General features: G+C 38.1%; 1 protein-coding gene across 1 annotated transcript in view; it reads left to right on the top strand.

The window, feature by feature from the left end:
* ROBO1 (roundabout guidance receptor 1) overlaps positions 1-27,480 on the top strand; it is a 295,612-nt gene that overhangs the window by 255,043 nt on the left and 13,089 nt on the right. The window contains exons 18-26 of the mRNA XM_041480287.1: positions 2,324-2,521; positions 5,935-5,961; positions 8,654-8,696; positions 12,272-12,426; positions 15,765-16,100; positions 18,572-18,679; positions 21,335-21,479; positions 21,775-22,026; positions 25,858-26,267. Of these exons, the coding sequence (XP_041336221.1) occupies positions 2,324-2,521; positions 5,935-5,961; positions 8,654-8,696; positions 12,272-12,426; positions 15,765-16,100; positions 18,572-18,679; positions 21,335-21,479; positions 21,775-22,026; positions 25,858-26,267 (1,674 nt within the window). The remainder of the gene's footprint in view (positions 1-2,323; positions 2,522-5,934; positions 5,962-8,653; positions 8,697-12,271; positions 12,427-15,764; positions 16,101-18,571; positions 18,680-21,334; positions 21,480-21,774; positions 22,027-25,857; positions 26,268-27,480) is intronic.

The raw sequence follows: 27,480 nt of genomic DNA, 5'->3' as shown, positions 1-27,480 counted from the left end.
ATTATTATGCTGTTCTTACGCTTGCAAGTAAAATAATAGCATGAAATTAATGTCAAATGAAAATGAGGATAATAAACAATCAAATATTCTTCAGGATTTTATAATATACAGACACATGTTGACCGAGCAATGCAAACTGTTTGTGCTTTTATACTTTTATATAAAAGTATAAAAGTGCTGTGTTTCTGTATGACTGAATTGTTGACGTGTTTAGAAAATATTCTTATTTAGTTTTTGAGTTTGTGGTTATTTTTTCTCCTGGATTTTTTGTTTTAAAATATCTATTTTAAGGATGAGACAAAAAAATATTTATCACTCTTATTTATTCAGGACCAGAGGCTCTCCATAAATGTTTTATTCTATTCCATTAAGTTGTATAAGGGATTGTAGCAGTTTAAAAACACAGAAATTACTCATTTTGAAAAGGAGACTGATGATGCGAGTTTTCATATCTTAATATGGCCTCAGCTGCAGAGAGACAAAAGATGAGATGACAGCTTTAATTCATTGGTCACAGTGTACTTTGTACATTTAAGCCCATCTGGCCACTTGTGTGGAACTTCACTTGGCTGTCTCCATAAAATCTGAAGCAACCCATCTTAACCTTGCACAAATAGGCGTGAAATCCATAAACCCAGCAGACACAAAGAGTGTATTAGTAAGAAAAGAATGAGTCTGCCTGGTGAACTTTCAGGCTAGGCAGTGCACTTAAGATCATAGAAGATAAAGAGAGCTGAAATATGAAATAAAATTTCCAATAAGGTAGCAGTCAAGGGTGGGGGTGATTTCTCAGCAAAATAGATATTTGACTTCAAGGTTGCAAAAACTGGAATCTGGAATCCTTCACTGGGAGAAGCTGTTACCAATTTAATCTTTTCCATTCAAAAAGTTTTCCTTTTCCAGAGGAAATAATTTGTTGTGATTTTATCTCTTGTTTGTATTTCAGTTTCTTATATTTTATGTAGGCTTATTTTGGCATAATGCAAGTTGTCATCATAAAAAAAAAATCTATTCACTGCTTACTTCATAAAGAAAAGATACTGTTTTAAGCAAATAGGTTTTCATTTCTTATATAGCTCATATTAATATAATTAATAACAGCACCTTTCTCCTTAAAACACTAATCTCTCATTCTGAATTTGATGTCCTTACCAATAGTATAAAGCACTTATCTCTTGGATTTCTACGGGAGTGAAAGTGGGTATTTCAAAGACCAAACTGTGGAATGTGTAAAGCAATATCCGCTCTGAGTAAAGACTTTGAATTCTTGCCCATGCCCTGTGCAGTAATGAAATTTCCAGTGAGCACTCGCTGTGGTGCTAAGGCATCAGGCAGTATTTTGGCTTTGAGTCGCTTCATTCAGTCAGAAAGTTTGGTCACTAACTGGGTCTTCTTACTGCAGTTCCCAGAAGGTTCCTGCAAAAGTTCAGTACAGAAAGAGCAGAAAAGACATTCTTAAAGGTGCTATCTCTATAAAAAAAATAAATTAATTAATAGCCTGTAGAAAAGTACATGTTCTTTATTTTTATGTGGGGTATTTAAGGCTAAACTGGTTTTGAAAAGAACTGCTTATTCGTTACTAATGAGACTCCTTGGCTGGTTTTAGCAATTCATAAATCATTTTTTAGTTATCCTTTAGCTTTTTCATCTGTATTTAAGGGGGCAGGATTGGTTATTTTGTAGTTTTACTTTTCTACATACTTTTAAATATTCAGTCTTATTTTTAATTGAAGTCAAAGTGAGAGGCTGAGAGAGTGCAAGCAGTACATTAGACTGTGTAATACAAGATTTAGGTAATCTCTCAAGAACTGCTAGATTAAAATATCTTCCTCAACACCAACTTCATGTGAATATAGTTTAAATTTGTAACTAATTGTCAGTTCTGAGAGTGGACATTTGGGGAGCTGACTTGTACTCATTCACATTGCTACTCGTGTTTTGTACTAGAACTTTTTCTCACTTGGTGTGTTTTTTGCTGATTTTCTGAATAATTTTCTGGAGCTGATGTTGCTTTTTTAAAATGAAAGAAAAATAAAAAATAGCAGTCCACAGGTTTGTAATTTAGGAGCCTTTCTATTTGTATACCTGGTAGCCTGATTTTAGCAGCTTTTGCAAGCAAACAAAAGTCAGTGATACTGGAGGTACCTGTTTTATACAGAAAGCAAACCATTTTTGTCTAGACCTGTAGAGGTGAGATTTTGAAGAGCAGTCGTAAGGATTTTACCTTGAGAAACTGGACTGCAGTTATGTCAGCTCTTTTCATGCTGCCTTTTACAGCTGTTCATTCAAATTAATTGGCTGTTATTGGTGTCTTCTGTTTCAGATTCTCATGGAAACCCCGTGTCCTCAGAAGATCAAGTCAGTTTAGCCCAGCAGATTTCTGATGTAGTGAAGCAGCCTGCCTTTATTGCTGGAATTGGTGCAGCCTGTTGGATTATCCTCATGGTCTTCAGCATCTGGTTGTATCGCCACAGGAAGAAGAGGAATGGACTCACGAGTACTTACGCTGGTATCAGAAAAGGTGCCCTATTATCTATTTCAGTCTGAAATAGGGTAGCAAACAGGCTGCTGAATGCCTGTTTGTGCCTGTTTATTTTGTCATCAGTCTCTTGTTCTTCTCAGGCTCAAATAAGGAATTATCAGCTTGCTTCTGTACTTTCATGAGGTGTGGATCAGGAGCCAGTGCAGAGAACAGCAATATTTACATAATGTGCCAAGTCTGGCTTTAGAGCATAAGTCTTGAGCTGAATACCAGGAGTAGCTTTCTGTGAAGATACTCCTACAAATGAGAAAGTTAAAGATGGGTTTAAGACCAGGAGCTTCCAATATGCCCTTGCTTTCTGGCACTGTATCATCTGAAGAGGAGCCATCTACAGTGGATTGGCAGCTCCTTGTCCCCCCATCCAGTGCTTTGCCTGCTGCTGGGAGTGCTAACAGTGGTGTACATTGCAGTAACACTTTGGGTGTGGGTACTTGAATTTCTCCTGTTCTGGGGGAAGTGTGGCTGTTTGCAAAAGCACAACAGTCAGTCTGCTTTCCAAGACTCTTTTCATAAATGCTGCTGTGAGACCCTTGGCTGGGACTGAGTTCTGGGGCTATTCCATCCTGCATCTGTGTTTAGTTAGAATGGCAGCAGTGGGGCTAACTTAAAGCACTTCTCATTTTCATGTTATTTCATGTTATTGATACTTCTTATATATCACATTGTCACTGGTAAAGCAATGCTTTTCGGTATACTCTCTGACAAACAAAACTAAACTCTCTACCTGGAAGATCTTCTGGAATAAAAACTTGACTCCTCCAGATGAAATAATTTCCAGGTTAAGCCTGGAAATTAAAGCTAAATTCTATGAGCTACAGTTCATTACATCTCAAAGCAGTACCTCATAGGTAATTGTAGAGTTAGAACCATAAATTTTGGAATGAATCAGAAAATGGGAGATCCTGCTTTTGAAGAACTAGAGGGATTATATTTGCCATTTAGCAATCAGAAGACAGGCCAAGGTTTAAAAGATGGACGCATCTTTGTGTATGAAAGGTGTCATGAGATTACATTCTTTAGTCCCCAAGGATGAATGTGTTATGGGCAAGACAGGCAAATCAAACACAAATTATTTTAAACAGCAGCAATATGTAGCTGTGTAAAAGAAGCAGTGCTAAAAATAGCAAATGAGTGAGTGGAAGCATGGAAATACATCCGGAGTGTTGCAGAGCTGAGATGTCCCCTGAGATGTGCTATTGAAGTACCAGTGCCCACTGTGGGCTCCAGGCACAGTGGTTGTAGCGGAGTTGCAGCCAAGGGAAGTGGGAAGGAATTGCACTCTTGATTGTGTTCTGCTGGGATTTAGGGCAGGACAGCCCCTCATGTAGTGCTGCACTGGCCTGCGCTGTTTTGTTCTACTAATAGCATGCTGCCACACTGCCTTTCTACAGCTCTATCACACTAACATCACTGTGCTTTCACCATTACCTATGATTAAGCAAAAGGCATACAATTTGTCCTTAAAAATGCTTACTTCAGTGACATCAGCTATTGTTCAAAACAGCTGTGTTTTTCGATATCTGTAAAAATATCTTTTGTGTAATTTGGGGGGAGTTTAAATGAAAGTGTACAGAAAAGTAGGGTATGTATCTCTGGTATCAAGTATTCTTCAAAGACAAAACCTATCTTTAGTGAAATATGAATTGCAAAGTAGTTTGCCACTCTGCAGTTCATCAAGTCATCACCGCAAGCCCAAACTTTCTTCAGTCTTGCATTTATTTATTTTTATATTTAGCTTCAGGCCTGTCATCTGTTAAAATACTTCACTACTCCCACACATACATACTGTACTAGCAGTCTTACACACTCGGAAGAGTTTATTAATAGAAGCTCTAAGAAATTAAGTCATTCTTTCATGTGGTAGCAATAAGATTTCTTTCAGTTGAACCTTCTCAGTTCTTAAGAAACAAAACTAGGTTTAGTACTTAGCTCACAGCAGAGTAATGAGACAGTAGTTTAAGATTATTTTTCATGTCCATGTGATTGCAAATTATTTTGAGGTTCTTGATGCTCCTTGGAATCAAGCTCAGGTTTAAATGCCTGTTCTATTTTAATAAAAGCTTGTTACTATGGTTCTATATTTTGAATGTAACTAAATTAAACTTAACTATGTGAAAAGGCCTAGCTCAAAGAAAATACTATGGTATTCCAAAGAAAAAAGCTTTGCTACAAATGGAGCCTAAAATGTCCAAATGCTCCATTTTTCTTTTCATTTTCTAAGTATCATATCCCTGGAAATAAATTGGCTTGGGAAAAAAGGGGTGAACCTACAGCATATTCTAAATTACAACAAGAAGACACACTCCCCACAACCTTCAGAGTTCTTAAAAAATAAGATTAAGAAGTTGTTCTCTTAGCCAGAACCTTTGTTTCTGTTCTGGCTTTGCTGATCACCTTCTGTCTCCAGGCTGTTTGTAGTGAATATTTGATTGTTTCTGTTACCTTTTGCTGTCATTAGATCAGAAAGGGCAATGTTAGCCTTGTTCTGCCATCAGTGAGAGGAAAACGATACTGTCTTGTCAACAGGAGGGGGAGCATGTGCTAATAGGAAGAGCAGATGCTGCTGCTCTGTATTTGGATTAGAGATCCCATTGATCCAAAGAGGATTTATAGTAGCTGTGAGAGAGAAGATTGTCGAGCGGTGTCATTGTTCTGTTGTTAACCTTTCCCTCTTAAAGCCAAAGGTTGGAAGGTAGAAAGGTGTTACATCTAGGACGGTTTTTCTTTTTTGGTGATTATTTAAAAAAGAAAGATAATTACTCTGTATAACAGTCTCAGCTCTGAAAACAAAAATTAATTGCTGCAGTAGATTTTAGTGTCTTCATTGCAGTGAGAGTTGGTGCCATTCTTGATTCAGAGGCAGTAAAAGAGCAGTTCTCTTTGTTCCTTTTTATAATTATTATTTCCTTACTGAATACTTAAGCGTGCCTATTAGTTCACTGTAATGAGCATTTACTTAGTGAACTGCAGATAAGATTCAATAGGACCTTGATAAGGCTTTGTTAAGGAATTTGTCATTCTGCATTCTAGAATGATTAACAGTGTGGGGGTTTTGTTTGTGCTACGATTTTCAGAAAAAAACTTAAAATACCGAACTGAGAAGGATTTGAAAGGCTAAACCACAGTATCATTCCCTCACAATAGGAGCACAATAGAATACCAAGCTTTTTGCTTTTTTTGCCTTTTTTTTTTCCAGAATAGTACCTGCAGAGACAATCTTCTTTCTGAATTGCAATTTCAGTTTTATTTTTATATCAATGTGATTGAAATAGTGGGTTAGTTATATACATTTGTTTGGTGTTCAGCTGTCTGCTAGATTTATACTAATGTGGTATGTTTCCCTTTCTCTCTTCAGCTTAATAACCAGTTTGTATTTTGTTTTGATTTTTCAGTCCCGTCTTTTACCTTCACACCAACAGGTATATATTTGCACTTTTCCCCCCTTCTTTGTTACTTAAGCATGTTTGTGGTACTATTTCTCTTTCTCTGACATAACCAACCAGCCCAGCTGTTCTGAAGGGGTTTTTTTAAGCAATGTCATAAATGACAGGTATCATTATTTGTTCTCTGAGTCGTGAGTACATTTGCTTTGAGGCTGACAATATTTTCTATTTGTGTGTACCATTTCAAAGCACACCATTCCATGCCAGCATGCCGTTTTGTAGCATGATCCTGTCAGTTTGTACAACCTGGGCTCTCTTCCTGCGTATTCCAAGGGAGTAGTGTGGCCTCCCACATCTAGAGATGCAAAAGGTGCTTCTGGTGGAGGAGGAATGACTTAGCACAGCCCAGATGCTGACTTGAAAGAGATTCAGTGAGATAATAGCTGGTGAAATGTTTGTTCCTTTTCTTTCCTCTGAATCTGCATTAATCCAGTGGCCTCAGAGTTGTCTGCTTTGGAAGATACAGAAAATCAAAGTGTTACTGGAGTTAGATTTCTTTGCTTGCTGCCTTAAAGGGTATTTTGCTATGAAATATTAAAATAATGATCCTGTTCAACTTAAAAAGAAGTGCATTTAAAATTCAGTATGAGTTTAAAATCACTTTCCGTTTAGTTTTGTTTAGAAATGTGCAAAATATGACATAATCTGAACCATAGCCCACCAAAGCCCATGAGAGCCTTTCCATCCTCTAGAGCTGACCTTCAGTGGGTCCTGCAGTCTGGCAGCTGAGCAGCTCATCCTCTGCAGTAGATGAAACCCAGTGCATGCTGTACCCATCAGTGTTCTGCTTTTCTTTTAGCTACAGTGAACAGACAGGTTGTTTCTTCCTCCTTTGTTCAAATCCTCCGTTTTCACAGGAGACCTGTGAGACTTGCAGGGCTTGTGTATCCAGGCAGGATAAAACCCACCCACCCCAGCTCTGCACAGGCAGCTTCCCAGGGAGTGTTAGCTCCTAATCAGCACTGTGCTAGCGTGGGCTCCGTGCAGCAGCTGAGTTACACCCTTCCAGGCTGGACCACAGAGGAAGCCAAGCGCGTGTGCCTGCGCTCATCCCCACAGATGGGCTGTGCTGGGTTAGCCTTACCCACGTGCTGTTAATCAAACTGGAGGGTGCCTGCTCTCACAAGTCAGCCTCTTATGTTCAGTGCAGTTGTTCCTGTTCAGCGTGAGCCAGAGTGGCCCTCAATGTTTCTGTAGGCCTTTGAGTGCCTCAGTGGAGAATAATTCAAACTCTTTATTATTTTGCTGTTACTTTAATTGGCTAAACAGAGGACTTCTGTTGTAATCGCCGTTGTAGCACGCCACTGAAATTCTGCAGAGGTTGGAAGCTAACATCTATTCCCTCCAATGGATTCTTAACATTAAAAGAAAATATCAGGGTTTCTTAAGATGTGTCAGAGCTGGAAAATAAATAGCCTTGAGATTTTTAAAGAAGAAATTGGGAAAAACCTGAAGCATGTAAAACACTTAAAAGAAAAAAATCCTTGTTTTTCAATCCAGAATCTCAGACATGCTTTGACTTCAAATTGAACCTGGCTCCCCTCTTTAGCATTACCTACAGTAAAAGACTTACCTGTAGGAATGCATCCTACATTTAAATCCTGTTACTGTAATCACTGCCAGCATTTATCTCTCTCTTGCAGACTCCCAGTTTGGAGTTCTTCTAAAGAGCAGAATTTGGCTGCTTGTTTTCAGCACATTCCTAGCTGGAAAGTGTAGAATCCATCAGCATATGCAAGGAGCCAGTCTCCTTAACCCTTTGCCAAAACCAATGTAAACCTGCAAAATTTATAGCACTGTTTCTTCTTGGATGTTTGCATCCTAAAAACTAACTCCTCAAACATCTTGCTTCCTGTGCAGGATACGCAATCCACACCAACAAACAAATGCATGTGGACATCCACTTTGTTCATGAAGAATACTTTTGAAATGCTAGAAAAACTGTTCCTTCTAATTTAGAAAGTGTTCTTTCTGCCAGACTGTTTTTAACCAAGATTTATATATTTGAATTTTCAGATTATTTAGTATAATTTATAAATCCAGGTGTATAATGTTATAAAATGTGCAGCTTCTGTGGACTCCCAGAGTGTGCTTGTTCCCTGAATGTATTGCAGTAACATTCAGAAAGAGCATTTGTTTTTGCAGTAGCTTCAGCTGTAATGAGCCATTATTTACATTGGAAGTAAGGTCTGTTATAGAATCATGATACCTCTTTAATCTTGCCAAAATAATAAGGTAGAGCAAAGCTTTAACATCCAGCCATTCATGAAATAAATATATGACCTAAATTCTTCCACAGAGTAACTCCACTGAAGTCAGCAGAGTTATGTTAAGAATAAGTTCAGCCTGATGTATGGCTTCCTGCTTTCTTAAGCAATACATGTGTCTGTGTGTGTGTGTGTGTGTGTGTGTGTGTGTGTGTTCAGAACAGAACTGAAATATAAAACCCTGCTGGGGCTAGGACTAGCAGTTATCAAGCAACACAAGTATAATGTCTAAACTTGGATTTGAAGCAGTAGCTTGCAGAATGAGACTCAGAATTAATGTATAAACAATGCACAATTATAATCTTAGCCAAAATGAAACAAAGGCAAAGTAAATACTGTTATTGAAGGAGTCTTGTATTATTTTTAAATTTTTTCCTTCTTTTTATCTTTAACTATTTCAGTAACATATCAGAGAGGAGGAGAGGCCGTAAGCAGTGGAGGCAGGTAATTATGTGCTTTATTCTTATAGGTATAAATTGTGTGCAAATTAATTTAAGGATTCTGGGAGTTCAATTGCCCTTGTAAGTGATGGCAGAATAATCACTTGCATAGATAAGTTTTAGTTCATTATATTAATGTATACATTTTGGCCATATATTTTCTGTCTAGGAGAAGAATACATGGTTTGAATTTTTAGGTTGACTTCCAAAACATGATTTGAAATATTTTCAGCTTTGTTAAACTGTAAAAACTGCATCTCAAAAAATGAGCAGCAGAGGGAGTGCTTTAACTTCAAAATAAAGACCTGGCTTACCACCTGATTAAGGAAGTAAAAGTAATTAAGTCGTGGCCTTTATGAAGATCAAGAAATATAGCTGCTTCACAAGTACTACAAAGAAAGAAAACGTTCATTGGTAAAAACCGTTGATCACATAAATGGCTTATAAGGTAACATTTTAGAAAAAAATGTTTCTGTGAATGCAAAACAGTTAAAGCATTGCTTAAAATAGATGGGGCACTGAAGGAGAGGGAAGCAGGTTGTAAATTTACAACCACCCGCTCTGAGAACCAGGTCCATTCCAGATAGAGGATTGAACTAAGGCATGTTCACTGGGCTTACGTTATTACTTAATGAATGGCCATGGAGAAAACAGTAATTTACATTTCCTCTGTAGGGGTAAAGTTTTCTTCGGGAAGAAAAAGAATGGTTTTAGCAAAAAGGCAGGTCAGAGCAGTGGTGTTTTAGCAGCACACCGTTTTTTTTCTAGGTCACATTCAAAGATTTGGCATGATGCTGAAATAATGCTAAAATCTCAGAGACCAGCTGGGCAACAAAGTCCTGTAACAATTCCTGTTCACAAGTGGCATCTCATGATTCCTAATTTGCAAGACCATGCAAAAATTTGGTAATTGTGAAGCTTAGGCATAGAATAAAGCATTCCCAGTCTACCTGAGTGCTGTGCAGAGGTGAGGCTATTCAGCTCCTGCTGCTGCTGGGCCTGGCATATTACGAGGAATTGCAGATATCTCTGCCCAGCACTGTGTGCTGCTGTGCTCTAATGGCCATAGGAGCATGGAGGGAAGCCTCTAGAACAGTTACCATGTGATTTTTGAATGGAAAAATCTGTAAATCACTGGGTTGCTGCCCTTACAACAGGAGAGTGAGAAAATAGGAGAGAAGAGGGATGAACCCTCTCTTTCCCTGAGAGTTGTTCAAAAAGATACTCAGCTGACATCCTTTGTGTTCTTTGTGCCACTGTGCTTTCTCACTCTTCCCTTAGCACAGGCTAGATGAAGCACTCTCAGAGAACAGAAATGAACCCACCAGTGTCTACATAGTGCACAGTAATTTTGTTACTTCTAGAGCATCAACTTCAATTTTACTGTCCTAGTGTTCAGCAGCAGTGCCAGAATCTAACAATGTAATTGATTCAAGGTGCAAACATCTGTGCTGGCTTTGTTCATTTGCATATATAGATAGCATTGACAGCCTGTGTGATGTACCTTATTTTGTAGAATATGAAACATAGTTCTGCAATGTAAAAAAAAAACAAAACAAACAATTTTTGTATATGAAACCATCTTCTGATATCGAAACCTAAGGTTACTTTATATATGCAGTGTTTTGGAAAGGCTCAGCATTTTTGCCAAGTGCAGTTTTGTGAGCATGTTAAAGCATTTTTCAGATTTCAAAATGTCACAGTGATATATTTCAATATAATCCCCACTTGTGTGATGCTGAAAAAATACCCATTTCTGTGGCAATCCCTTTTCTAGACAGGATTTGAGTAATGGTAATTGTGCTGGGTTGATTCCAGCCAGCACCCACACAGCCACTTGGCTCTGTCCACCCCTGCCTCAGACCCCATCCAGTAATTCAGGGAGTCAAGAAATTTGCTGCCAAAGTTAAATATCTTTGGAAATTATGATCTCAAAGCATCACCAGGTTATGGATCTGTAATGCAAGCATCTCTTGCCTAAGTGTCTCCAATTAGTAGAATTCTCATATGCTTATATACATCACACCACATTTCTTACATGACAGCAGGTGTGAATGCAAAGTAAATTTTAGAAACAAAGGATCTTTAATTCCCTGTGCAACAAACCAGTACACAGATCTTTAAAGTGCTGAAACATTCTGGGATGCTTTGTCTTCTCTGAATGCCTTGAGGTGTAGGTTCATTGTAAGAGCAGAGAGTAGGGAAAAAAGCAGGGAATTTTAAACCAGATGGCCTGCTCACAGGCCTACACAGCTGTATATTTATTTCAGATTTTTTTAAAAAATATTTCTTTACTGAATGCATATTGGCTGGTTTGTAAGCCTGACAGCAAGTCAAGCCTCATCACCTCCTATGTTAAATTGTCAGATGACATATGCAGTACAGAAATATATACACATATATGTATAGATCTTTTAAATGTCATTCTAAGTCTATGACTTAAGCCTGCAGCACTGACAGACTCTATCCCCCACAAATAACTGCATGCAGCTTGTATTTTCAACTTGCAGTTTAAGAGGATTAGCATATTTTATTTTTGAAGATCATCACATCTAATATAATGGAAAATAGTTTCTGCACTATTTCAAATGGAAAGTTGCCTTTTAAATCCCAAGAGAAGAGGTGTGTGTTCATATATGTGAATGTGACAGTAGCTAATATTATGTATTTTTTTAAAAACACCTTAGTTATCAAAGGTAATTTTAAATGGTGTGGGACTGTAACATGCCCCACTGCATTGTTAGCATGAAAACTCACGAGCCACCAAGGATTCTACAGAATATTCATCCGAGTGACTTTCACACTCACTAGAAAAATTCAGCAACTTGGAAAACTAGGAATGCTGTTTCTTTCTGCTGATGACAAGATTACACTTTATTCCAAATGCTGCCAGCATGCAGCATTCATATATGGATATTTTTTAGGTGGTCAGTATTCCCAAGTACCTCAAACTCTCTTAGGAGCTGAGTGGCTTTCTCCTGAACAAGTGTGTGTCACCCACTCAGCATGTTTAGTGAAATCCAAATGCTCCCAAGCCACAGAGATTTCGGTTATCTGCTGTTCCCTTTGATGTACCACAGTAGTACTATCTGATGATGAGGAGAACTTGTCCATAAATAACCAAGAACTTGGGAATATTCACATTTAAATTTGTTTCTTACTTATGCATATCCATCCTGCTTCCATGTGTGAATTTTTTATTTATTTGACTTGCCAATTTCCTCTTTTTTACCTTGTTTTCTTTAAGAAAGCTTGAAGGGACAGAAAAATAAAAGTGCAACCTCCTAAGAGAAAAAAAAAAAAAAAATGAAAACCAAAGTGACAGGTAGATGTTGCACACCAACATATAGTGTAGTCCAGGAAAATGAGCTGATGCTGCTCTTGACTGCTCACTCCTGAGTGATTTAGCAAGGACCAGGTTAGACAGGAGACTTGAAAATGCTAAATAATTGAATCAAGCTGAGTTTTTCAGTACTCAAGCCTTTTGGTAGTATTTTGTAACATCTCACTGTTTGGGAAGAGTGTCACTGCAATGTGAAAAAGTTTAATTTTTGAAATGACCAAGCTTTGTTTTTAAAGGCCTGGACTCCTAAACATCAGTGAACCAGCCACTCAGCCGTGGTTAGCAGATACCTGGCCTAACACAGGGAACAATCACAATGACTGCTCCATCAACTGCTGCACCTCTGGCAATGGCAACAGTGATAGCAACCTCACAACGTACAGTCGACCAGGTTAGATATGTTTCTACCTTGCTAAGGAATCTTCTTTACAGAGTACATGCTTCTAATACCTGAGAGAGTGTACAGGTTTGTTTGGGTTTTCATTTCCAATGTTTTTAGGCTTAATATAGTGTCTCCTCTGTGTCGTGATTGTGCTTTTGGTCCCTTTTTTGGATCCTTTCTTGGTCATATTTGGATAGTTGTAGCAGGCTTAAGGAGCCCCTTCAGAGTTCAATACTGCCAAAACTCACACTGAACTAACACATTTTAGCTTCTGAATAGATCAGATAAGGTCATTTTTGGGTTGTTCTGTACATCCTTGTAGCTTGGAAGGAGAAGGAGAAAGACCAACACAATGCTAATGTGGTTTTCCTTCTGGTTTGGATGTGACGGGAAGCAAGAAATAAAACATTGCTACAGTGCTTGCAACAAAGTCAATCTGTTTTGACACTCAGAACTTTGCTTTGAGTGCCATTCTGAACAAAATTGGATAGCTGATGTTCTGTTTAGCGTGTGTGAAAAAAGAATTTAACTTCACACATTTAAGAAAATTACAAAATGTTAGGTTAAGTGGTAGTTCCTGGGAGCTTGAGCAGGACTAAGAGAGCTCTGGAATAAAACCTTGTGAGTTCTGTGGAACACATTTGAGGAAATACCTCTCAGAGTGCTAACTGTTGCACATTTTGTTTTAAACAGACCTTAGGTTCCTTTTGGTTTAACCTTGTGTTAATGATGAGGAATGAAATAAGTGTTTTCCACTACAAGTATCTCTACTGGGTTTTGCTGGTTTTTGCTAGTAGCATGTCCCAGCTATCCAGAGGGGGAGTGTGTGAGGTCGCATAAGTGCCAAGCAGCATTACCTCCTGTAATTAACGTGAAACCAGCTCAAATGGCTGGTAATTCATGAGTAGTGGTAATGGCAATTCATCTCCTGTGTAATGCTGTCTGACAATGACCAGTGCCAGCTGCTTCAGAGCAAGGTGTGAGATCTTGGCAGTAGAGGCTTGTCTCTCACTCTGGCTGAGGATATCATGTCCGCCAGTACCTGTATAAAAAGGTTTGTGATTCAGGGATAGTTCACTGTGGCAAGAACAGACATAGCAATTCTGGTAAATAGCAAATTCAGAAAAGGAAAAGAAGGCACATTTTTTATGGTTGCAACCTATTATGACATCTTGTATTGAACTGGAGTGGCTTCTTTCTCATTTTAGTTTCATATTAAGCTTGGTTCTGTCGCAAAGTGTTTCCTTCCTTTCAAGTAGAACTTCAGAGCTTGTGGGTCAGACAGAGTGGTCTCTTCTTTCCTGGAAATTGTGCCAAATGTTCTTAATTCTGTCTTTGTGGGCTGGTTTATGCTCTGAAGCAGCAGCGATGGATGTCCCCTCAGTAGTTGTGAATATGCAAAGTAGCTGCATTTTTAATTGCTGTTAAGTATAGCACTGTCTTCCAAGTCTACGGAACGGGAACCGATTGTTCCAAAAGTAGGTGCTATAAAAAATCTAACTAGATAAATTTCTGTTATATAGGTAAACCAGTTTTAAGAACTTGTTATGAGGAATTCTAATGTGTCTATGTAAAAAATGTACCTACTGCATATATTGTATTGATTATATTGCCTCACACACAAACCAGATATAGCTGCAAATGAAAAGAAGTAAAAACATATGTTCTAAATGACTCTGCAAGGATATTGTAGCAAACCCTGAGGTATCAGGAGTGAAGAATATACTGTATATATTATTGCCCAGTATAATACAGACTGGGAAAGGAGGAAAGACTAGTATGCAGTAGGTGAGAGAAATGAAAACATTTAATCTCTAGAAATCAAGAAGTTGAAGACTATGAAGCAATAAATAACAGAGGCAGTAAAAAACACCTCACATAAGAAAGAGAAATATATCAAACAGTAAAGCCTTCAAAAAAACCCACAGGCTGGAGGGCATGAAATGTGCAGTGATAAGTTCTATGTGGCATGTTCTGATACTGTTCCTTAGTCACTGAAAATGTGGATTGTTGGTTTTCTTACACAAGCATTATTTTATTCCCCTTTCTCGGGTAATATATCTCTAAAAATATGTATGTGTTAGGGAATGTTTTTGAAATTGAAAATCTTCTATGTTTGCTAGTTATTTCATTCAGAGTAACAGTAAAATTTTGAATTCTGTATGTAGTTTGACTTGCCATCCTCTCCAGTAAATTCATTGTGGACACAGGTAATGGACTTCAGGTTTTGAATCAAATTCATTAGCATAAATACCTCTTCTTTTAACAGAGGAAAAATATATTCCTGGTGAGTGTTATGTAATTACTGATGCATTAATGAACTGGAAAATGAGAAATTTTGCTTAAGGATCATTGAATGCTAGTTCCACTAAGCCTTCTAACTGCTGACCCACAGACTACTTTACTTCGTTCAGTATTCTCCCAGTGGACTTGATGTGGAGAGGAAAAAATATGTGGGCTTCGTGTCACACAGTGGGAAGAGAACATGGCAAGGCAGGGATTCGTGCAGTGGCCAGAGCATCAGCACATGTCAATTTACTGTCTGCAATAAGTGGTGGTCTCAGGATGCAGTAAATGTCAGAAGAATGAATTCATGCTGTTTATATGAAATATCTTTAGCATACAGGACAATGTATTACTGTGCTATTTCATATTTTGCATTATCCAAAGCAACTGAAAATCAGCAAAAATTCCAGATTGCTTTTCTGCCTTTTTTGTTTCAAATTAAAATATAAGATTGTACAATCAAACAATGATCAAATAAAGACTTGCTACTGGGTACAGAGTTACCTTTTACATTGTACTGTTTTTCTTTAATTCTCTTATATGTAATCATTTCTAAGTCTGTTTTATGACAACCTGTTGTATGTCTATTTCTTACCACAAATACAAGAGTGTCTAGATACTGTTGAGGGGACATGAGTTGAAGGTCTTATTTAGTTAATCCTGCTGTTAGTTTTGGTTAAATTTCCCTTTTAATGCAAGTGATTTTAATCGTAATTACTAATTGAATTTATATACTGCTATGAGAATTATATCTAAAACCATGAATGTTTATATGGTCACTATGGAAAAGCCCAGCAAGGTAAGTCATTGTAGGTACAATTCAGCAGGTCTGAATTTACAGTGAATCAGAGCAGTGAACCCTGCTTTTGGAGCAGCAGTGTATAAGGTAAATAATATTCTGTAAATTATGTAGTTAATGGCAATATCTCTGCCTCAGTGTGTCTGCTACATGGATCCAAGCCGTGTAGTTGTGCAGTGAGGAAATGTTAGAGGGGGTTTCATGGAAAGTCTGGTGTGGGCGAACACAATGACCTTTTCTCTTTTCTCTCCTCTGTGGTTAGCCGATTGTATAGCAAATTACAACAATCAGCTGGACAACAAGCAGACAAACCTGATGTTGCCTGAGTCAACTGTTTATGGGGACGTGGACCTCAGCAACAAAATCAATGAGATGAAAACCTTCAATAGTCCCAATCTAAAGGACGGAAGATTTGTCAGCCAGCCTGGGCAGCCCACTCCTTATGCCACCACTCAGCTCATCCAGTCCAGTATCAGCAATAATGTTAACAGTGGCAGCGGGGACACGAATGAGAAACACTGGAAACCCTCTGTTCAGCAAAAGCAAGAGGTTCCACCCATACAGTACAACATTATGGAGCAAAACAAATTAAACAAAGGTGAAGAGCTTTTAGCTTGTTTCTCCTCTTTAGGCATCAGAGGAGTTTTGACCTTCTGGTTCTGGGGGTCTAAAGCTTTCAGGTTCAGCAATTACGGGCTTCTGCAGTGCTTTTAGACTTCTGCCTCTTTATATTCAGAAATACACCATTTGCAGTGTCAGAAAGTTAATTAGCACCACGATAACCTTTCTGATATTGAATTTATTGTGAAAAATAACAAGCTGTGTCTTTAGAAAAGAGTTAAATAAAATACATTTCCTGTGGATATGAGATTAATTTAAATTTAATAGTAGTTAAGGGATTGGTTAGGAAAGAGGCCAGATATTTTATTCATAAGCCAGCTGCATGGTAGTCACATTATACTCTACCTTAAATTTTAAATAGGTCAACCTACTCTTCCCAGTCGTGGATGGAGACTCATTAAATCTACATGCTCATGTAAACGAATGAAATTTTGCATATCAAACTCTGTAAAATTGTATTGTGTTGTACACTGGGGGCACAAATGGAGTGATCCAATTCATTTTAGACTTGTTCCTAGCAAGCCTTCAATTCTCATATTGAGAGGCAATGCTACCGCACACAGTTTTGGAAACTAAATTCCTCTGTTACCTTGACTGAAGTCTGTGGATCCAGAAGCTAAAAATAAATTGATTTCAGTGCTAACGGGAAATATCAGAATGTGCTTTTGTGGCCTTGAAGGCATGTTTCTTTAATATACTGTGTGGGAGCTGGAAGAAGTAGGTATGTGATTTCTTCTTTCTAGTCCTCCAGGCTACCATGCAACCTCTTTTAAAAACCTGATTTGCAAAACAGTATCCCTAGGAGTTGGACCCATTCTAACTTGGAACTTTTTGCAAGGTTGTAACTCAAGTGATCGCATAGTGATAAGTGATCCAGTAAAAAAGAGACATTTCATTATGGGAATGTTGATTTCTCTACTGGACCCATCTACTCACAGAGGAGTTCAAAGGGCAATATAAAATGTCACACCTTCCCTTGACATAAACATGCCAAAAGAAAATTCAAGGATTTTGGCTCCTTACTAGAGGGTGAAAGCTGTATTTTTTGTAATTGTTCTCTTTCATGAACTATGTATTACGTACCTCTTTGGGAATTAAAACATGTTTGGTTTTTATGTGCTGGAAGATACTGCATCTTTCAAATTGTGTATATTACAGCTGCATATTCTCTAGCATACTGCAGTGTGGAAAGGCCCCCTTAAAGCATTGTCTGCTGACAGTCATATATACATATTTCAGAGTGCTGATTTACTGTTTATCCTCTGTGTAAACATATGCGGTATGTAGGGCTTCAGCGTGGTCTGTGGAATGCAACTAGGCTGAGAAACTATTATGGAATACACTCTGGTGTGAAATTTATCATTTTGCTCTTTTTCCCATGCTTACATTATCACAAACATTTCTGCAGCAGATGGGAACTGAATTCTTAGTTTTGTTTATTTTTGTTTTGATTTGCTATTTTATGAGTCGATATTCTGATCTTGCTTTTCTCATTTCCTAAGTCAAAGCCATCTTGCTGCTGATTATACCTATAGCTTTTGTGATGGGAAGTAACTGTTTTGATGAGTTACATGCTGTGCTTCATTGTCACTACTTTATGTCCAGTGGTTCTGTTTATGACGCAGTTTTATTTGCTGTATGAAGAGTAACCTGCCTCCTTTCTGTTCTCTGTAAATTGTAATTGCTTTTTAGCACAAGGGTATTGTTCTGCCAGATGAATATTTTTGCTTCTGATGAAGTTTTACAGATCTGGTTGCCAGATCTAGATTTAAAAGTAATAAGTGCATACCAAGTGCTTTGGAACTGGAGAGCAAAGTTATGGCAACAGCTATTAGCAAAAAAGGCCCTGCCTGTAGAACCTGCATGATCCAGTGTAAATAAAAATATTCTTGCAGCCAGCAGACCTGAAACAAAGATTTCTCTGTTGTAAGCCAAATTCAGTTGGAGCTGCATTGTTGCTTCAGCAGATCATTCAGCCCTTGTCATACAGAGCTGACTCTTATGGGGGTGTGTCACCTTTGAAGTACCAAAAGTATTTACTGCAGTCCATTGGTTGCCCTGCATGCATAAATTAGGTAGAGACCATGGAAAATCAATCAAGGTGACAGTATTTGTATGCAAAATGCTCACACAGGTGATAGTTAGATAAACAAATAGATAGATAGATTCATTGATACTTGGTTGCAGAGGCTTTGTGAAAACCCTGTGCACAGAATTCCACTTCACTCCATTTTAGCTGTGCAGCTACTAAATTCCCATTATTTCCCCTAAGCCTACAGTAAGAGGCAAGATAAAAATAAAACACGACTGCAGGATGATTTTTCCTTCACAAAATGAATTTGTTTCTAGTTCACTAGCTAAAGGAGATCTTACTTTGTGTCATAAGCAAGTATATAAAAGTAGATGTGTTCCTGAAGGGCAGCATTAACTATACCATTAAACTTGCAGATTACCGAGTAAATGACAACATTGCTCCAACTATTCCCTACAACCAGTCATATGACCAGAATACAGGTGGATCCTACAACAGCTCAGACAGAGGCAGTAGCACATCTGGTGAGTACCTGCAGTGTTTTCCACGCCTTAGGCTTTGTGGTGTCTGGATGCTGTAGCCATGGTTAGCAATATTTACTGGGATTAGAGAAGGACTGATGGAGAGGAATCCACGGACGGTAGATGTTGAACAGCACAAAAACTGTCCCAATAGGTGCCTGTATTTCTGTTACATCCTCAGGATTGCTTAGTGCCATCTAAATGTCAGTTAAGTAACTGATTTTCTGAAATTGTGAAAGTCATGAACTCAAATAGCAGTTGGATTTCCTAATGCTGATGGTGTACAGGGTAATGTTGTGTTTTCCAGATGGGCAAGTCATAGCAATTTCTTTCCAACTGACACCAAAATGAAAAAAAAAAGATTTTAATTTATGAGTTACCTTCCTTGTACTGTAGTGACTTTTTTTTCTCATCTCTTGGGTCTACTTACCCAATTCATGAGCCAGCTCAAGATACACAGCAGTTGAGTGATACCCAACAGAACTCTGCTTTAAGAAGTTTTTCATTTTGTAAATTAAATCCATGTATTTCATTGAGTAAAAAAGCGTTCAGGCATACATAAAATTTTTATAGGTTTCAGTCACTATATGTCAAAATTATTTTTGTACATCATTTAGATATAGATGGTAGATAATTTTTGTTTCTAATTGGCATCTTCTATACAAACTATCTAAAAGTCCTTTATAAAAATCTTGAAACAAAACAGCTTTTTGTGTACTCTGTACTTTGGGACTACAGAATATGTTTTAAAGCAAAAGGTATGTTTTATCATTGTAGTATAACCTTTTCACTTCACTTCCATGTTTGATTTCCAGGTATATGAGCTAAACCAGAAACTACACATAGGCTTGGTTTGGGGCTTTACTGTAAGTGTGGTACTTAGGCTGTGTTTATTTACATCAAACCAATTTCAGGGTGAGTTATAGCCACAGTCACAAATGCCTTGAACTTTACATCGGCTGATCAAGATGCCGACTTTTCCCATTCTGTTCTGTTTTCTTTGATAGTACAGTTGCCTTAATCCCAACCTGTGCGTTGTCCTGACCGATTGTGACCGAGGCACAGCAGAGACATAAATATGTTGATGAGCCCTGCTGTGCCTCTGGATGATCTGAATTCTCAATGGCTGGGAGGAGATAAGTACAACTCCCAATTCTCCCAGCCGCTCAGCGGTGTTGTTCTGGAGACAGCCTTTTGCCCATTCCCAGGTCTAAAAGATCAGGATGTGGTGCTGAGCCTGTGCTCAATGATGTTAAGACTTGAAATTCAGCATGGAACATCTCAGGGGTATGAACCATGCAAATTAAAAATGAGAGGGTGGTGTTCTCCATGCTGATACCTATTAGGGTTATTCATAACTCTTAACAATTTATAGTCCTATGCCAAGGACTCCAGCAGGAATGAAGAAAGGTGACCAAAGTAATAAATTAATTGTGTTGAACCATGTATATATATCATGGTGCTCAGGATACAGAATGCAGGTCGCCTTGGGATAGTTAGTGTCTTGTTTGACATACTAAGATACCACAAAAACAACTTAACATAGCTAAAACATGTGTATCTAGCAGCTAATGTGGGAGGATAATAACCAGAACTACTGTCAGTAAGAGTGGAAAATCTGAGACAGCAGAAGTGAAAAAAACAACCTTCCTAAATCTCACTGCAGTGTATTTAATCATGTATATAATGCTTTACTGTGATAATATAAAATCATGCCTCAGTTTAAGAGAGAAATGTGAAGGATTCTAAAACATACTCAAAATCACAGTGACTTTATCTACATAAAAGGAGTTTATCTATAATAAAGATGTAACAATAACAAAGAAGTATTAAAATGTATATATACCAAGGAACAATGGTTGGGCCAGTTCTCATCTTAGCCATGTCCAAACTTAAAATCTGTGACCACCTGAATAATTGGTCTTATTCACAGTTGTTTGAACTGTTAAAGCTGCATTGCTTTATTATGAGCTATAATTTTCCAGTAATAGTAGTTGAAAACATTTGTGAAATACTTCATCGATCTTTATTTTTTTTTTCTGTTATTTTAGTTCTTCCAGCAATTATTTTCAACTGCACCTGCCATTTAGACTAAAAGTAGTAATTTCATTGTGCCTAAAATGTTTCAGTGGACAAGTACAAATTACCTATATTCAGTGACTTAATGCAACAGTAGAACTTTAATAGATCATATCTGTATCATATTGTATTTTAGGTTCTAGCAATTAAATAGGATAAAGGCACTTCAGAAAATATGTCTACAGCTCATTTGTTTTAGATCATAATCTTTAATGTAATTAACAGAAGTAGGAAGCTCACTCTTAATGACATTGCTCGTAAAATTCATTTATAGTTTTATCGCATTTTGACTGTTTATTTAAAAAATTAAAGTTTTGTATCCCATGTGTCTTTTCCATGCTATGTTAAATTTCTAGTTAAATTCAAACATTTAAAATGTAGATCAATTCTTCAAAGAGGCTACAAGCACAAACTAGTGTAAAAAGGAGGAATGCCAATTTGCTCCAAACTGAGCAAAACAGCAAATTCTCAAAGAATGCAAGAGCATCTGGGAAGGGACTGAAGTTGTTTTGGTTTTCATAGCTAGTGCTGAGGAGATACTACAAAGCATTACAAATATGTGCTGCTTTTTATTCCCAGGGAGTCAAGGGCACAAGAAGGGTGCTCGGACCCCAAAGGCTCCCAAGCAAGCTGGCATGAACTGGGCAGATCTTCTCCCACCCCCTCCAGCACATCCACCTCCCCACAGCAACAGCGAAGATTACAGTCTTTCAGTGGATGAAGGGTAAGATTGTGCACCTCCCACTTTAATCACTAGTTAATTGAAGTGTGATTTGCCCTACAAGCTGGCAGTGAGACCTTCCTCCAGCACTGTTCTGGTGCTGCTCTTCGAGCTGTAGCGTGGCAATTTGGAGAGCACTTAGTTACAGTGGTGTGCACCCACTCAGCACATCCTTACTGAGCTGTTCTCGAGAGCACAGAGAACAATGGTTTGTTTCTGGGCTGTTAATACATGTATCAGATATGCTAATTACACAGTACAAATTTAAGTCCTTATTTTCTTAAAAAATTAATTTTAGCTATGACCAAGAAATTCCTTGTCCTGTGCCACCTGCAAGGATGTATCTGCAGCAGGATGAGCTAGAGGAAGAGGAAGAAGATGAGCGAGGTCCTACTCCACCTGTCCGAGGAGCAGCTTCCTCTCCAGCCGCTGTCTCCTATAGCCATCAGTCAACTGCCACTCTCACCCCCTCTCCCCAGGAAGAACTCCAGCCCATGTTACAGGACTGTCAGGAGGATCTGGGACACACACAACACCAACCTGACCGGAGGTGTGTGAATGCAAATGTAGCGAGAGAGATGTGACAAGAGTCATCCGAGCCCCACTGAAAATTCCTGTTGCATTTAGTGAGGCCAACGATTTCCCCCTTGTTCTGTTGCTATTTAACTTCTAATCCAGGATGCTAGAACTATTTTAACCTAAGAAATAAGTAATTAGGTTGCTTTATTATTGTACCATGGGAAGAAATGCAGTATATCACTTTAGGGTACGTACGATGCTGACATAAGTTAAATTCACAGTCATCAGGTTATTAAAGTGGTATCGTTAGCACAGCTTACCATATAATTACAGTTCCATTGTTTCCAATAGATTTACTGCATTATTACCATAAAATAGCATGCATTATTTCACAGTAACTGTGCAATTAACTTGTCACCAATATGTATGAATATATATAAATATATAATTTATATAACCTATAGATTTTCTTCCTCTCATAAATCCTAATACAGGAAATTACTGCTTGCAAAATTTTCTTAACATTTCCATCTAACCTTATTTAAAGGAATGACCAACATTAATAAAGACAGATATTTGCTACAGGGAAATTTTGTTTCTTCTCTGAGTTGCTTTTACAACTGTTTTGCATATAAACTCTCACAGCTTCTCTCCCATAAAACAGTGAATTCTGAATGAGCCCTTTTATGTATGATGCTTACATCTCTTAGCTTTTGTTAAGAAGGCAGAGCTTTTTCATCCCAAATGATGGGCTTTTATTATCTTTTTCCTCCAGTGGTTTGCACATATTGTTTGTTACCACAAACATATAAACTTACTGGTAGCATTCTATGTAGAATTTCTATTTTTAGTAAAATGCAAACCTCTTACAATTAAATTTATATGATTTTTCTAAGTAGACTCTGTCAAGCTTTGGTTTTTCAACATAAGTTACTGGATATTTATAGATGTATTTTCCAGAATGTTTTTTAAAAGTTAGGTCATCTTTATGGTTCCCATTTTTTAAATAGGCAATAGTTATACATCTCTTTTTTAAAGGGGTCTATATCCGCTTTTACTTTAGCTCCCCCCTACTTGATTTGCCTTGGTTTGTTTCCTTTAGTCTTTATGGTAACACTTGTACTGTGTATCTTTTCCTCCTTTCCTCTTCTTTCCTTTCCTCTTCCTTATCTTCCTGAGTTTTTAAAATCACTCTTTTCATTATTGGATGGTTAATTTCCTGTCATTTCCATTGGCCCTGGTATGCTGGTCCACAGAAGTGTTCATTTTAATCACTTAAATTTTCTGGATTATTTGAGAGGTAAGACTAGGTGGACACAAATGAAAAGGGGAAAAGCTATGTCACCAGTAGTCATAAGTGACTTTCCAGAATCTCTGTGTTTTTCTGGAGGCTGGGACATGTGTCCTGACATACAGAATGGAGTAGACACAGAAGCAGATGTACACAAACGTGCATAACCAGCCAGCAACTGCCTGGAAAGTAGAAAGTTTGCTCAACGCAAAGACTCCTGGCTGGTCACCATCAATGCCACCAAAACTTAGTGGCAGAGAGAGCTGGAAGGATGCTCCAATTTAAACTCCCCGGGCATAGCACTTAGTCTTTTTGTAACTGAAAAAAAAAAAAAAAAGTATATTTATTTTGCCCCTCCTACAATGGCTAAATCTAGCTTTGCTGAAAATCTTAGAATTTGTTAGTGACTAATTTTGTCTTTTCCATTTTACTTTTTCAAACGTTTTTTCTTCTCTTTTTGCCACGTCCATCTCATCAGTTTAAAAGTAGTTATATAATTCTATTTATTTGATTTGTAATGCTTGGCTGGCTACCTGTTCCATCTGCTGGTGTTGATACGACCCAGGGCTGCTGTTGAGGAATTGGGTGTCCTGTGCTCAGCAGCTGTAACCTGTTCTGGAAGGGTGGGGTCCTGTTTTGAATATGGTGTGGTAAAACTTCCAAACTAAGAACACATTCCAAGTGGTGCCCTTCCACATTGATTTTGGGTGTTTTGTAAACGGTGTATAGTGAAATGGTAAATGGTGTGTAGTGAAAATAATGCCTGAAATGCTGTTTGTCATACTTTTTATTAGCTTTACTCATAGTTCTGCTGGGTATTATTTCGTTTGCTAGTCAGAACCTGGCATCTAGAATAGGATTCTGGTGATGGGGGTGTACTGTAATATTTCTCTGTCTGGTGAGCTTGCTGAAAATAGAACAAACTGAAATACAAACCTGTGGTCTGGAAGAGTCAAAAAGCAGAGAAAAAACCTAAAGATTTAGTGGGATAGCAGGTGACATCAGTGTTAAACCCAGAGCTGAGATAGGAGACAATGTCACTGTGAAAGCAAGAACCTGCATCAGATAAAGGGAAAGAAGTATTGTTAGTTCTGGATGCCCGTGAACCAGCTGCTCTCAATTAGCCTATCCCTAAAGGTTGGCAGCTAAACTACATTTTCAAGAATGCTGACATATTTTGTAGCCAGTTGCCTGTCTTCTAATACCAAAACCTAGAGAATAGACAAATATATCACAAGGACATTGTCACAAGAGCTTTAAATTAAGGCCGTAAGACTTTATTGAGCAAGCTCTCTAGTCAAAGCAGGTACAGATTACAGGCAGCAACAGCTTCTGGGATTTGGGGGTGCTGTTATAAAATGATTACTGGATATTTATCCCTATTTTTCATTCTGTTCAGTACTTAATGCAGTAAGTGAGAAACAGTAATGATGTAGTCCAGGGAGGATCCAATTGCCTCTTGCTATAGAGTATTAGGTCTTTCCTTGCTAACATTTCTTTCCAAAATTAACATATATTCCCATTTATTAAAATTAAAAAAAACCAACAAAACAACCAAAATTGCATGTCACCCATACAAAAGAGTTGATTTAACCATGAGAGTCACCATTTCTCAATGAGATAATAAGAGGGCAAAGATGACAAAGGAAAATTACTTTGAAATTTTTTTCAAAGCAGACTGCAGTAGAAATTCCTGGTGAGCACAGCTAGCAGAGAATGGGAGAACCATTACTGCAGAAAGTATGTTTTCCTGCCAGACAAATGGCACTTAAAGAGCGTGTCTGTGTCCCCATGAAGAACTGTTGACAATGTTGCTACCTGGAACTTCTGAGTGAAGTATTAACTAATCTTGAACATTGATCTGGTATCTTATACTTTGCCTCCTTAAGCTGGAGATACCATCACTGACAAATTAAGATCAAAATTAGTTAACCTGTACATCTGTATACATGGTGGTATCCCTAAGGCCTAGAACTAACAATATGGTAGAAAATTATTTCATTTCATCACCTAGATCAATTTAAAAAATAATGAAATTGCAGTCTCTCTTTTCATATCTTTCTGAATCACGAGGGTGGGTGGAGGGAAGATAATGTTATGGAGCAATCTATTTAGATAGATGCGTCTGTTGGCATTGATAGTTTCAAGCTATATGTTTACAGTTATTTCTTTTGCTTATACTCTCAACGGTGCACAAATAATTTTTTAATAGCCACATGATCTGTAACCAACTGTTTGCTTAGCTCTACATGTGTTATTTAGGGAAAATGAACAGCATTATCATGAAAGGCAGTGATAAAGGAACCATATTAAAAAATCAAACTTCTTTGTGATAGATTTCAAGCTACATAGCTGTCAGTTCTGATTTACAGCAAAAGTATGAATTTAAAAACAAACCTGAGCGTTTCAGATATAAATTAGGTTGATTTAAAAAGGCCGGCCAAGCTTGTTGGGAAATAAAAAAACCTATTTTCATTAAAACCTATTTTCATTTAAAAAACCTATTTTCAGGTTTTTCCTCTGACTTTGTTATGCGATTTCAATTCTTCTCACCCTTGTGTTTTTATGCAGACGTCAACCTGTGAGTCCTCCACCCCCTCCAAGGCCCATCTCCCCACCACATACCTATGGATACATCTCAGGGCCCTTGGTCTCTGACATGGATACCGACGCCCCGGAAGAGGAGGAGGACGAGGCAGATATAGAGGTTGCCAAGATGCAGAACAGGAGGCTCCTTTTGCGTGGCCTGGAGCAGACCCCTGCCTCCAGCGTTGGGGATTTGGAGAGCTCCGTGACAGGGTCCATGATCAATGGCTGGGGCTCGGCCTCTGAAGAAGACAACATCTCCAGCGGGCGCTCCAGCGTCAGCTCCTCCGACGGATCGTTCTTCACCGATGCCGATTTTGCACAGGCTGTCGCAGCAGCCGCCGAGTACGCCGGGCTCAAAGTGGCCAGGCGGCAAATGCACGAGGCAGCAGGAGGTGAGTTGTCCCCTGCTCCATGGGAGAGCCAAAAAAGGGGCCGCTGTGAAATGAACCTGTCCACAGGCGCTTTCTGCACTCCTGTTCTTGGGATGTTTAGAAGTGAGGAAGAGGCAGGACAGGAGTTTTGGTGAAACAGTTTAAATAAAATGCTGCTCTATAGTGTTTTTCATAAGTAGTTCCTACTTCTTCGGTCTCACTGATCACAGACAAACGCTAACCCTGCTGGTGGATTTGTACTCAGAACTGAATGAGAGGGGGAAGGATTATAGAAGTCTATCTTTTCCCAGTATAAGGCTCCCAGTGTTTTCAGTTACTCTAAAGAGTGTTTCAGTCACAAGAGAAGATTTAATCCCTCTCTCTTGAAATGTCCAAATAAATAGTAAACCTTTAGATTCATATTTTCCCTGGATTTTGAATTAATTTTTTTTGTTTAGGAATTCTTTTCAGGCTTTTACTGTTTTATTATTGGGATGAACTGGTTTTATGTTGGTTTCATATTTTGATAGGTGTTATGAGTTGCATTTTAAATTATAGATTATGCATATGCAGCAGGGCCTTATGCATATGTTTGTGTTTTCACTATTCCTTTCTCCTGAAACAACACTAAACATATAAAACATGATGTTTGAAATATTGAATTTTTTATGACATACTGGATACTAGTAGCACTGGATATATACAGTAACCTTACTAGGCAGAATGGATATTGTTACACTTCATCTAAAAACTAAGAATACAGCTGGCTGGCATGCAGGTTTCAGGCAGTTCCATGAACGTTTTGACAATCAATCCTATTAAACTGCCAGACCTGCGGAAGAGGTACTCTGTCACAACTGTGTCCACCCTGACTCTACAGATTTTCAACCTTCCTCCCACTTCAGATATCCTCTCCCAGTTAACAGTCCTTTGTTTCATTTCAACACAGCTGTTCATCATGAAGAGTGAGAGGGGAGGTAATTTAGTAATTCTGGATGAAATCCTGACCGATTGAAGTAGGTGGCAAAACTCCCATTTGTACCCACGGGGCCAGGATTTTATCCATTTTGTACAAATAAATTCCTAGAAATATGTGTAGAGACGTACATGTTTAGAAAAGGTCTTTTTACATACATTTGCTAATATTTTTGCAACAGTTAAGTTCATGTTATGCAATGACTTATAGATATTGGTATTACATGCACCTGACTGCATGTCCTTAAAATGTGACACT

The sequence above is a fragment of the Pyrgilauda ruficollis genome, unplaced genomic scaffold, assembly GCF_017590135.1.
Source record: "Pyrgilauda ruficollis isolate IOZ18807 unplaced genomic scaffold, ASM1759013v1 scaffold50, whole genome shotgun sequence".
Taxonomy (NCBI): Eukaryota; Metazoa; Chordata; class Aves; order Passeriformes; family Passeridae; genus Pyrgilauda; species Pyrgilauda ruficollis.
This window is presented reverse-complemented; position numbering and strand designations above follow the sequence as displayed.